This window comes from Clupea harengus, chromosome 6, assembly GCF_900700415.2.
Source record: "Clupea harengus chromosome 6, Ch_v2.0.2, whole genome shotgun sequence".
Classification (NCBI taxonomy): domain Eukaryota; kingdom Metazoa; phylum Chordata; class Actinopteri; order Clupeiformes; family Clupeidae; genus Clupea; species Clupea harengus.
In genome coordinates, this window is record NC_045157.1 from 11644152 (window position 1) to 11656651 (window position 12500).

Consider the following 12500-nt stretch of genomic DNA (forward strand, 5'->3'; position numbering starts at 1 on the left):
GGCATTGTTAATCCGGCACTGACTATATTACGTGAATAATCACAATCAGCATAGTATTCACCATGTAACTTAGGTGTAGATGTGTGTCCTGATGCAATCAGACATGGACTGTGTAAGGTGAACATAAAGGATGAAAACCTCACGGAATGTCAATGATTGTATTGTTACATTGTAACAGATTTACAGCATATGTAATTGTACTATTGTCAGGTCCTGTCTTTATTCATGTTACATAGCCATGGTTTCAGCAATCCAGGAGCTGTTTGAAGATTGAAGAGCTGTTTGGTATGAGCTTTACTGCGTATTATCATATCCTACACAAAGTTTAGTTGGAGGACATGGTGCTGCTGATCCAGGAGCTGTAGTTGCACACCTTGGTGTAGACACCTGGCTTGTTCTTCATGGCACAGCCGTATCCCCAGGACACCACACCCTGCAGCACACCGTCGCACACCACGGGGCCACCAGAGTCACCCTGAGACTTTTAATGGCTTTCTCGCCCGTAGACACATTTTGTTGTCTGAAGAATAGACATCTCAAGTAACATTACCTGGCAGGAGTCCTTGCCTCCCTCCAGGTAGTCAGCGCAGAACATGTTGTCGGTGATCTGACCACCAGGGTATGTGTTTATGCAGGTGCTTTCACTTATGATGGGGATTTCTAGGCATCTGAGATTAATTGGATAGTAATCTTTTGAATATCAACACAAAAAGGAAACACCAGTATTAGTAACCCTGTCTAGGCATGGAGGGAGTCAGTTCTGAATGTGTGTCGTTCTTGAATGTACAAGGATTTCCTTACTGCCACTTCCACTGGTGTTGCCCCATCCAGAGACCAGGCAGCGGGCTCCAGCACTGGCACAGCCGGAGGGTAGAGCCACTGTGCCCACGTACTGCTCGAGGACAGCAGCCTTGCTCAGCTTGATCAGCATGATGTCGTTGTCCTGGTTCTGGCTGTTGTAGTTAGGGTGTAGGATTACCTTGGCGGTGTTAATGAACTGCTCAGTGCCCTCCGTTTTCTTTATGTTGTGCTCACCCAGACGCACCTGGATACGACTTGAAGGGGAGTGAGGTAGGGGTGTTCAGGAGTTAGAGACTGGGTGAATATCTTTGTGGGTCAGTGCCGGATGTTTGTGTTTGATATGTTTACAATACATCTCACAACAGACACTTCTGACCACAATACCAAAGTTCTATAAAAGGCGTGCATATTTAAGCCACGTAACTTGAAAATGCAGTAAAGCAATGGACGTGATGTTCTTACGACTGGTAGCAGTGAGCAGCAGACACAACCCACATTCACTGGAGATGAGGGAGCCGCCACACAAATGGTAGCCAGCGTTGAGAGACACCTGGTAGGGCACGCTGTGTCTTTTGCACTCATGACTTCCGACCTCCGACAATCTTATCATCCTCACTCCTTGCAGGGGCAGCAGCTAAGACAAAGATAAATGTTAATGTTAGTAATAACATCCACTTTCCATTATTCAGCATTGAGACCTTAACATTCCAATGAAATTTAGATAAAGCATTAATGAGATTTGATGGGGAGTCTAGTTTAAATATGGTTCTTCGTTGCACATTTATGAAATAGCTTTGTAGGCGGTGTACAGACAGGCATGAAGTCTGTAGAACTATGGTTCCATGGTTTAACACTCACATGCAACTCAAAACACACCAGGAGAACAATGACACTCATCATGTGATCTTGTGTGACGCAGGAATTTCCAAACCTGAAACGTCTCTTATATATTTTCTGTTGCCTTTACTATCTAATACTCTCAAGGACACCGATTTCATGTTGTCTATAGCCTCTGTAAAAGAGTAACCTGCGTGTCAGAACATGGAGCTATTTGTACTTTTTCACTATTCACACACAAACTAGACTTAATGTTCTGGTTACATGTTGTTACCTGCAGTAAATCCACCAGGTCTTTTTCCTGAATAGAGAGTGTTCCCTAGTCATGTGTATTCAAGGGAAGATTTTCAGCTGCCACCACCTGGAAATACAAACAGGCATTGCTTAGCAGAAATCACTCACCACCAAAAGGTGTAGAGTAAAAAAATAAACAATTATAAATTTTAAGTTCATATATACATTTATGGTTTGAATAAAGCCAAAAGTAGTGAGAGTCAGTCAAATGGGTTTAAAAGTAGCTTTTAAAAATTGTTTGTTTACCAAATAACTTTATTTACATGCGATGAGGAACCACCACATCACTGCCTGTCTTAACTGCCAGTATGGAGAAAACATTTTTCTCACAATTGAGAATTAAAAAACTGTCAAGTTGATTGTGACAGTTTTCTAGTTTTAACAGTTTGAAAGGGCATTAAGTCTTCCACAAGGGAAACTTCCAAAAGAGTAAAATACCCATTTGCAATACATCCAACAATGAAATGTAACTGGTTTCACCCTGCCATTTTTTTCCCTTTAGAAAGTCAACTTTTACTTCTACAGTAATGTAGAGCGGCTTAGTCAAGAATCTGTAACTTTCCCTTAATGTGCCTGATTGTTGTAAGCTGAATGCAACTGGAACGTCCTGTTATTTCCATTGCTTCCAGTTCATCGGAAGAAAGGTTTCAGCACAGAGTGACAGGAATAAGCAAATCTAAGAATAGTGCTCTATCAGCAAAACGGCTTGTCCAACGCTATGTGAATTGACCCATCTGACAGACACGTGTGAACGTGCAACGTATGTCCTTGAGAATCTTAGATAGCAAACCAAACGCAGAGTATATAAGGAAGGTTTTCTGGTCTGGCATTCTGTCATCACCGAAGATCTCACCATGAAGGCTCTCATTCTCCTGGCTTTGTTCGCTGTGGCATGTACGTTTTGAACCTTTTATGTCTGAAAAAGAAAATGGGTTTTTGAATTCATTTTCTTTTTACTGTGGATTCAGAGGTCCCATAACAAAGTCAGTAGTGTATTAATTGTACAGGTATTTCTTGGCCTGTATGGAGACTACATTTAAAGCAGATCAATCTGTGCCTTATATTACATGGAACTGTAGCTCATCATTTTATAAATGCATCATTAATCACATCTGCATTTGGTTCAGATGCCGCTCCCCTGGAGGAGGATGATAAGATTGTTGGCGGGTATGAGTGTAGGAAGAACGCTCTGCCTTACCAGGTGTCTCTGAGCTCTGGCTACCACTTCTGTGGAGGTTCCCTGATCAGCAACCTGTGGGTTGTGTCTGCTGCCCACTGCTACAAGTCGTGAGTATCCAATTGTTTTTCCTGAACAGCTATTTAAAAATATTTGGTTAATTAAGTGATAGTTCACTTGTTCTTACTCATGTTTGCCAAACAATTGCTTTTTAAAGAAAACATAATTTACAGCTAATTCTCTTTTCCTCTCTTTCTTATAGCCGCGTCCAGGTGCGTCTGGGTGAGCACAACATTGCTTCCAACGAGGGCACTGAGCAGTTCATCAACTCTGCCAAGGTCATCCGCCACCCAAGGTACAACGGCAACAACCTGGACAACGACATCATGCTGATCAAGCTGAGCAAGCCCGCTTCCCTCAACAGCTACGTGAAAGCCGTGGCCCTGCCCTCCAGCTGTGCCAGCTCTGGAACCCGCTGCCTGGTCTCTGGATGGGGCAACACCAGTGGAAGTGGCAGTAAGTGGACTAGAGTAGACTATATACACAAAGTGACAGTGCTACGCTTGCACACTTGATTTGGAGCCTCACTCACATTCTTTGTTGTAAATCCACAGGCAACTACCCTGATCGTCTGAGGTGCCTGGATCTCCCCATCCTCAGTGACAGCTCCTGCAGAAGCGCCTACCCCGGTCAGATCACTTCCAACATGTTCTGCGCTGGATTCATGGAGGGAGGCAAGGACTCTTGCCAGGTAAAGTGCAGTCAAGTGTTTCATTAATTTCAGTCACTCTGACCGGCAACATATTTTATGATGTGATGTGTGCCTTTTTCACACCACACTGTTACACATTCTTGTACAGGGTGACTCTGGTGGCCCCGTGGTGTGCAACGGTGTGCTGCATGGTGTTGTGTCCTGGGGATACGGTTGTGCCATGAGGAACAAGCCCGGTGTTTACGCCAAGGTGTGCAACTACAACTCCTGGATCAGCAGCACCATGTCCTCCAACTAAACGTTGTGTAGGATATGATCATATGCAGTCAAGCTCATACCAACAGCTCTTTAAATACATGTAAATAAAAACACCTGTTGAAATAATATCCCTATTTTGTCATCATTTTTTTATCAAAACAAAAAACGTGCCATTGCTCACTGTAAGACAAACATGTACAGTTGTGCTGTGAGGAACAAGCCTGATATCTATACCAAGAATTAACTGGGTTGTAATACGCAGGCTTGTAGGTGTGCTCTAACTAACGCACGGCCACTTATCCCTCCTGCTGGAGCCCGCTGCTCTGCCTACCTGGCTGGCCTGATCACAGTTGCTTGCGTCATAGTACATCAGGTGACCAGGCGCGAGAATGTCAGCGTGCCCTGAACACAGATCAGCGGGGAAGACTCAAATGAGCCATCTATCAGTCCGGGATGAAGTCTACGAGGGCGGTGGTTTTTGATGTCGGGAGCGGCTCTGTCAGAGCGGGCCTCGCAGGAGAGCCTGCCCCGACGTGTGTCATTCCAAGTTTAGCGAAAATGACGCACCACAGCTCCTCCGCGCGTCCCAGATCGGGTTTCGTGGGGGCGGACATAGCAGTGGACGCCCCCACAGTCTGCCCCGTGCGTAACGGGATCATAACGGATTGGGCTGCTATAGAGTGGGTGTGGGAGTGCGCTTTCCGCAACCTGAACGCGCCGCCTGAGAGGCACGCGGTGTTGCTCTCGGATCCTCCCCAGAGTCCTCGCACAAACCGTGAAAAGCTCGCGGAGGTCTTGTTCGAAACTTTCTGCGTTCCAGCCCTGTATGTAGAAAACCAGTCGGTCCTTTCGGTGTACTCGTGTGGTCGAACCTCAGGACTGGTCGTGGAGAGCGGCGAGGGATGCTCCTACGCCACACCAGTTCACGAGGGCTTTTATCTACCCAGTAATACCTGTAGGGTGGACTACGCAGGAAGCAGCTTGGACCGGTATTTGCGCACACTATTGCGACAGTCTGGCACAGAGATTGCCGACGATGCCACAGATGACATCAAGCAGAAATGTTGTTATGTCACTCCCGACCTAGACATGGAACTCCACAAAGATGACAGTCACGTAGAGCATGTGTTGCCAGACGGTCAGCGCGTCCAGCTCGGGCGCGAACGATTCCTCTGCCCTGAGGCGCTCTTTCAGCCCAGCGCATTGGGCTCGCGGGAGTCTGGACTGCCTACGCTGGTGATGAACTGTCTGAACATGTGCGACATCAGCCTTAAGCGGGAGCTGCTGCAGAACGTGCTGCTGTGTGGCGGATCGACGCTCTTCCGCGGGCTACCTGAACGCATGCAGAGCGAGCTCGACCGCGTGGTTCCCGGTGGTGGGGTGCGCGTGGTGGCCACAGACACTCGCAAACATGCGGTGTGGGTTGGAGGTTCTATCCTCGCGGCCTTGTCCGCCTTCCAGTCGATGTGGATGAGCAGGACCGAGTACCTGGAGAAAGGCCCACACGCCGTTTACCGGAGTTTCATATGAAGGTTTCTGACATGTTTAAAAAAAAATATATTAAAATAAATAAAAAAATAAATAAAATAAACCACCTCTGCACCGCCTATCCTGACCAACGTTGAGAAAGCATGACAGATACAGTGTGTGTATGTTTTTAGAGAAATACAAAATAAGATGAACTCCACACAGACTAATAGTCATTTACATCTTTATTTGTACGTTTGACCTGATTACACACTCTTTCTGTAAGAAGTACTCATATGCAGACAGACAGACAAACACACAGACACACACACACACAGGTTAGTCCAGGACACAGAGCTTCCACTTTACGGGGGTTCTCATCTTGGGAGGAGTGAAGTTCTCAGTGTCTGTATGGAGAGAGGAACAACAGTGATGGAGACACACACACACACACACACACACACACACACACACACACACACACACACACACACACACACACACACACACACACACACACACACACACACACACACACACACACACACACACACACACACACACACACCCCAACAACCATCCTACATTTGATCTAAGATCATTTCTCCGGATTAGCTATGGTGACTCTGTTTTCAGAGGATAATCTCTGTCACTAGGTGGTGTAGTGATGATAACATTGGTACGCCATCATGGACGGATTATGAATCCTGGGCCCCTGGGCCTGGACGTGTAAAAGGCCCACCCTCCCCAAGAAAAAAATCTTGTGTTCTCGCAAAACATTACTAAAATTTAATGATTTTTTTTTTCAACAGCACAATAACTAAATTCACCTGTACCTCAACAGGATTTACAGCGCACATACACATTTTCTAACACAGCGCAGGTATACTTAATAATTAATAACAGCGACTTCACGCAGAGGCTCTGGCTTAGGGGCCCCCTGAGCTCATGGGCCCCTGGGCCTGGGCCCGGTTGGTAAACCATCCCTGTACGCCATGAGCACATTCATTCATTTTGCACAGTTAGAAATAATCATCATGACCGCAAATGCTGACATTCTCCTTAACCATTAGACATTTTACCTCCATTGACCATTGACCAAAATCTTATACAATTATACATGCAGCAAAAACGAAATGTATATTTACTAGATTCCCTGTTAGGATTTGTCTATGTTTTTATTCATGTGAACATTGGCATGGATTTTAGCATATGCACATTCTGAGATCAAATCTGTGCGTAGGAAGGCTTTATAAACGAGGCCCCAGGACTGTAAGAGGCTCAGCAGCACTGACCTTGTTGAGCTGTAGGGGGCGCTCTCTGCCCCTGGAAGGATGCTGTGATGCTGTTGGCTGTGGAATTGGGTCCAGTCACCTACACACACACACACACACACACACACACACACACACACACACACACCTGTTTTAGGTCCATATGAAAGGGATGTGTTGGTCCAATAGCTGGCTCTAGACTCTCTGGTGTGTGTGTGGGTATGTGTGTGTGTGTGTGTGTGTGTATTCTCACCAGTGTTTGTGTGTTGTTTTGTGTCCAGATGAGTGGGATGCTGTTCTCTATGAGTGTGAGTAGCTGGCTGTATTCTCGCTGTAGCGCCCCCGCCTGGTCATCATACTGGAACAACACCAAAGCCTTCAATAGCCCGTGGATTTCCTCTGAAATACAAACACGCATTACATAAGCATACTTACACACACACACACACACACACACACACACACACACACACTCAAGCATTACATCCGCATACACACACATCCAATCATTCACACACACATTACACACACATACGCATTACATACCCATACACATACACACACACACACACACACACACACACACATTCACGCATTACATAAGCACACACACACACACACACACACACACATTCAGTGCATAAATGGTAAATAAATAAGATACATAGATTTAATATTTTATTTAATATTTGTTATGACAACAGCTAATTTAGCTAGCTAATTCATTCAGCGTCCAACTCGCCCGAGAGCAGTTGCGCGCACATCCCTTGTGTGCGTGTGTCTCACCTCTCATCTTGCTGTTGGTGTGTGTGTGTGTGTGTGTGTGTGTGTGTGTGTGTGTGTGTGTGTGTGTGTGTGTGAGACTGGACAGATAATCAGATATCAGTGCAGACCTGGTCTGGAGACCATGTCACCTTCGTCCGCTGTTCTTTGCACATTGTGGCGGTCTGTAGTGTATAACAGTGGCGTTGTCTCGCTGGCTCTTGACAGTGATTGAATATGGTGGTATTTTACTTAGTGCTTGCCAATCCAAACATAATAATCTTGTGTGTCACCGCTCATCTTGTAGATAGTGTGTGTGATGTGTGTGTGTCACCTCTCATCTTATAGATGGTGTGTCTCTGTGTGTGTGTGTGTGTGTGTGTGAGTGAGTCACCTCTCATCTTGTAGATGGTGTGTGTGTGTGTGTGTAATGTGTGTGTGTGAGTCACCTCTCATCTTGTCGATGGTGTGTGTGTGTGTGTGTGTGTGTAATGTGTGTGTGTGAGTCACCTCTCATCTTGTCGACGGTGTGTGTGATGTGTGTGAGCGCGTGCAGTAGAGCCGTCTCCTCAAAGGGACTCCCCTCCTTCAGACTAAGCTTCTTCCCCTCTGCTTTACGCCGATTCTTAGAAGACCGCCTGAAAGCACACACACACACACACACACACACACACACATTCATACACAGTTCATAAAATATTCTTAGTGTTTACATGTGTTCTTACACTGAGATGCGGGAGTTGCTGTGTGTGTGTGTGTGTGTGTGTGTGTGTGTGTTCTTACGCTGAGATGTGGGAGTTGCGTGTGTCTGTGTGTTCTTACTATGAGATGTGGGAGTTGCTGTGTCTGTGTGTGAGTGTTTGTGTGTGTGTTCTTACGCTGAGATGCGGGAGTTGCTCTGTGTGTATCTGGAGCCGGATCCCATCGTCCTGCCACTCAGAACACTGCTGGCCTCCGAGTAGAGCTCAACGTCCCCACAGTCCCCCTCATCTGGGGGGGAGAAAGCGGGAGAAAGGGAGAGACAGAGATGGAGGGATGGTGAGAGGGAGGGAAGGAGGGAGGGAGGGAGAGAGGGAGAGATGGAGGGAGAGGGGGAGGGAGAGAGGGAGAGATGGAGGGAGAGGGGGAGGGAGAGGGGGAGGAAGGGATGAACAGGGTTAATCTCAGAATCGAACCTTCCCAGGTTACTCCATAAAACTTATTTTCACTAAACAATCCATTACATATAAGTGTCCCTGTACTTACGTACACAAGATGTGTGTGTGTGTGTGTGTGTGTGTGTGTGTGTACCCAGCATCTCTTGTTTGGCTTTCTCCTTCTCTTCTCTGACAACGGTCAGTCGTGTTTGATGTCGTGTGAACAAGGCCTTCTGAGACTCCAGGAAAGACACCTGTGAGCTATAAGCTACGCACACACACACACACACAAATATGAGCGTAAACACAACCAAATATAAATACCTTCAGTCACTGTAACAGAAATTTCTCATAGAAAAATTATAATGAAAAAAGCTGATTGTGCATTATTATGAAAGCTGAAATGATAGTCACTAGTAACTGCACACTACACACACACACACACACAGAAACACACACACAGAAAGGAGTCTGTACCTTCCAGTAAAGCGGGTTTCAGGTTGGTCTCTGTGATGTCTTGTCTATTATACAGATACACCTGAGGAGGGAACGCCAGTCAGAGACACCATTCATGTGCAACACACACACACACACACACACACACACACACACACACACACACACTTCAGATTCGCCAAACATCACCACACACCGCTTACCTAGCATACACACACCATATATTAAATTATCCCCCAGCTCTTATAGTAGAGAAAAGAGTGAGAGTGGGAGAGGGAGAGGGAGTGGGAGTGGGAATGGGAGTGGGAATGGGAGAGAGAGAGAGAGAGAGAGAGAGGTATCTGACCAGTCTGAGGGCTTCTTCCCACGCCGCTCCAGTGATGAGCGCAGCAATGGCCTCCTCACAATCCTGAAAGAAACACACACACATATATATTTGCTAGTGAAGTAATGAGTGTGTATGGATGAAACCGTGTGAGTGCGTGCGTGCGTGCGTGCGTGCGTGCTCAGGCTAGTGGTCAAACCTTGGCATACTGCTCCAGCAGCATTGATGCTTCTGTATACCTCCTCTGCTCCAGTAACTTCTCTGAAAACACACACAGTAGAAGCCATGCTATGTTAAACACATTCATGGCTGTCTGTTACAATACACTGACATCTTCATTTGAATCCACCCGGCATCAAATAGTAAACACACACACACACACACCTGCCAGGTCCCGGGCGAGTAACGCCAGCTGGTCTGAAGGGAGGGGCATCTGCATCGCTACCGATAGGGCGTGTCTCCAACTAGCCCCACCCACAAATGCCTGCAGGGCACGCGCCAGCTCGCCACATCGCCATAGCAACAGGCCGGCGAGCTCAGGCTGGGAATGTCCCATCAGGTGCTCCGCATAAGATATACTCAGGTCCTACACACACAGGGTCAGAGTATATCTGAGTGTGTGTGTGATGTGATGTGATGCGATGCGATGTGTATGTTTATAATGTGTTGTTTATGATGTGATGTATGTGTGTGTGTGTGTGTGTGTGTGTAGGACCTTGTACTGTGGGCTGTCTGTAGGGTACAGACTCAGTGCCTCCCTGTAGAGCTGCTGGTCCTTCACCAGGTTCAACACCTCCGAGAAATACTCGTCTCCTGAGAGGGAGAGGGGAAAATATAAAAAAATGTTAAGTGTGTGTGTCTGTACTGGCCGAAGGGTCTTAATCATTCAAAGACAATGGGGAATGAAAATAAGAGCAACCTCTTATCTTATATTTAGAAAAATTCATCAGAATCATTCAGAAGGAGACCAGATGGTCTAATTTAGGATGATAGCTCATACAGCTGGACGCAAAAGTTTTTAAGGTACAGATTTAGTTAATTTATTTAAGTCAAACTAATTACATAGCACCCCTGCAGCAAACAAACATTAAACGACAAGGCTTTGCCTTTGCCGTGTTTGTTTCTCACTTGTTGATCAATAGGTTTGGAGCATCCAATGGCATATGAGAGTGTGTGTGTGTGTGTGTGTGTGTGTGTGTGTGTGTGTGTGTGTGTGTGTTCTCACCACATTTGCTCAGGTGCTGTAGAGCCTTGCTGTATCTCTTCAGGTGTTTGTCGATGGTGTAGCGCTGGTAGTTTGTCTCAAGGGTCTTCAGCATGTTTAGGAATGGCAGGTACTCCTTAGGGTCCTGGACACACACACACACACACCAGTTAAACTTCTGTATTAGTAGATAGAGATGACGTTGGTAAAAAGCTATATTGTAGAATAAGATGCAGTAACAAACACACACACACACACACACACACACACACCTTCTGAGACTTTTCTGCAACCATGAGGACCAGTGTGAAGTCGTAGGTGCCAAGGGAGTGTGTGTAGAGGTCGTTAACGTCCACCAGAAACAGCAGATACTTCAGAGCCTCTTCAGCCTTTACAGCATCAGTGGAGCTTGGAGGATTTACTGACACACACACACACATTATATCATATTACAATATACACACATCAGATAGATAGATAGATAGATACTTTATTTATCCCGAGGGAAATTTTCGATCTCATAATCAAATCTCATATACACTCACTCAACTCAACTCACTCAACTCACTCAACTCACTCAACTCACTCAACTCACATTATATTACAATCTCCCACACACGCATTACATTACAATCACACACACAGTCCCAATCTCACCTCTCAGCTGGTGAACCCTCTGCAGGGCTGTCTCCAGCTCAGGCACCGTCTTCTTCACATAGGTGGTGAGTATGCACAAGCAGTACCTAACACACACACACACACACACACACACACACACACACACACACACACACCAATTAACACTGTGTATGTGTATGTGTGTGTTCGTGTGGTGATAATATACAAGCAGTACCTAACAAACACCTATACATCAACTGTGATGTATACATTATACATCACACACTGTGTGTGTGTGTGTGTGTGTCACCTGTTTGGGTCGAGACGCTCCATGGTGGCCCGTAGGACATCACACACCACGTCTACCTTCTTCTCAACAACCCCCGGGGCAGATGGAGGTGGGCAGTTAGATGGGCAGGGGTACATGGTCTTTGTAGTGTCCTCCTCTCTGGAACACACACACACACACACAGGGACACACAGACACACAAACAGATCACACATACACACACAAACATCCATTTACAGTGAGACACATGTTAGGTTAGCTGTAAAAGTTAGTAATGTGTACAGTAAGTCAGGGGTACGTTCGTCGTAGGATTGAAGCTAAGTTAATCAATTGGCCTTTTAGCCCGTTAAGATTAGCGAGCTGATTGAGAACAGCAAATATCGGTTCGTTAACGGCTGATCCGCATCCTAATCATGTGGTTAATTTCAACCAGGCTAAAGTTATCATGGCATTTGCGCGTGCACGTCCTACTTCAAAAGGCAGGAAAGGTCGATCACCAAAACCATGATTTTCTAACGGTATAATGGTTCTAAACTCAAAGAAAAGGGCTCTTTTTTTTCTCCCCTGGCGAGTAGGAGATGAACATGAACGCTTATGAAGAATACAAGACCATAATCATGGCAAAATTCAACACCACCACCGCTGCGAGAGCAAGGTGTGTTGGGATGTTTATAGGGTGATATCTATGTATGAATACCTGACGGCAAGTGTCCACTGGTGCAGAGGTTTCCACTAACGGTTTGAATCTGCATGGTTGCTAGTTCAAATCCCCTCACCTCCTTCCTCGATGTAGTTTTACATTTCCTTGGAAGTCGCTTTGAATAAAAGCGTCTGTTAAATGACTAAATGTATTAATAACAAATGCAATAAATTGAAGCAGTGACAATAAA

General features: G+C 45.9%; 3 protein-coding genes and 1 pseudogene across 4 annotated transcripts in view; 2 read left to right on the forward strand and 2 right to left on the reverse strand.

Annotated features, from left to right (window-relative positions):
* Positions 1–144: 144 nt before the first annotated feature.
* Positions 145–3237, reverse strand: LOC105888601 (annotated as a pseudogene).
* On the forward strand, positions 2777–4205 carry LOC105888602 (trypsin-3-like). Its single transcript, XM_031569000.2, has 5 exons — positions 2777–2826; positions 3060–3219; positions 3372–3625; positions 3724–3860; positions 3970–4205. The coding sequence occupies exons 1-5, from the start codon at positions 2787–2789 to the stop codon at positions 4117–4119; spliced, it is 741 nt and encodes a 246-aa protein (XP_031424860.1). The 5' UTR covers positions 2777–2786; the 3' UTR covers positions 4120–4205.
* Positions 4206–4320: 115 nt separating this feature from the next.
* On the forward strand, positions 4321–5647 carry LOC105888603 (actin-like protein 7A). Its single transcript, XM_012814342.3, has one exon. It carries the CDS (start codon positions 4533–4535, stop codon positions 5607–5609), a length of 1077 nt encoding a protein of 358 aa, XP_012669796.1. The 5' UTR covers positions 4321–4532; the 3' UTR covers positions 5610–5647.
* Positions 5648–5773: 126 nt separating this feature from the next.
* The window catches only part of elp1 (elongator acetyltransferase complex subunit 1), a 16420-nt gene continuing 9693 nt past the window's right edge, over positions 5774–12500 (reverse strand). For both annotated transcript variants that reach the window (XM_012814370.3, XM_031568998.1), the window contains 15 exons: positions 11632–11769; positions 11361–11446; positions 10976–11124; positions 10725–10848; positions 10215–10312; positions 9884–10085; positions 9699–9760; positions 9521–9583; positions 9196–9256; positions 8873–8986; positions 8461–8572; positions 8093–8220; positions 7074–7219; positions 6842–6920; positions 5774–5953 (listed from right to left, as the gene is read on the reverse strand). In XM_012814370.3, coding sequence (XP_012669824.2) covers positions 5886–5953; positions 6842–6920; positions 7074–7219; positions 8093–8220; positions 8461–8572; positions 8873–8986; positions 9196–9256; positions 9521–9583; positions 9699–9760; positions 9884–10085; positions 10215–10312; positions 10725–10848; positions 10976–11124; positions 11361–11446; positions 11632–11769 — 1630 coding nt within the window. In that variant the 3' untranslated portion in view covers positions 5774–5885. The remainder of the gene's footprint in view (positions 5954–6841; positions 6921–7073; positions 7220–8092; positions 8221–8460; positions 8573–8872; positions 8987–9195; positions 9257–9520; positions 9584–9698; positions 9761–9883; positions 10086–10214; positions 10313–10724; positions 10849–10975; positions 11125–11360; positions 11447–11631; positions 11770–12500) is intronic.

Bases quoted from the DNA above. Each gene is read 5' to 3' on its own strand.
- LOC105888602 (XM_031569000.2), top strand. From the start codon at position 2,787: ATGAAGGCTCTCATTCTCCTGGCTTTGTTCGCTGTGGCAT. The intron at 3,626-3,723 runs GTAAGTGGACTA...GTAAATCCACAG, and splicing joins CAACACCAGTGGAAGTGGCA to GCAACTACCCTGATCGTCTG. The intron at 3,861-3,969 runs GTAAAGTGCAGT...ATTCTTGTACAG, and splicing joins GAGGCAAGGACTCTTGCCAG to GGTGACTCTGGTGGCCCCGT.
- LOC105888603 (XM_012814342.3), top strand. From the start codon at position 4,533: ATGAAGTCTACGAGGGCGGTGGTTTTTGATGTCGGGAGCGGCTCTGTC.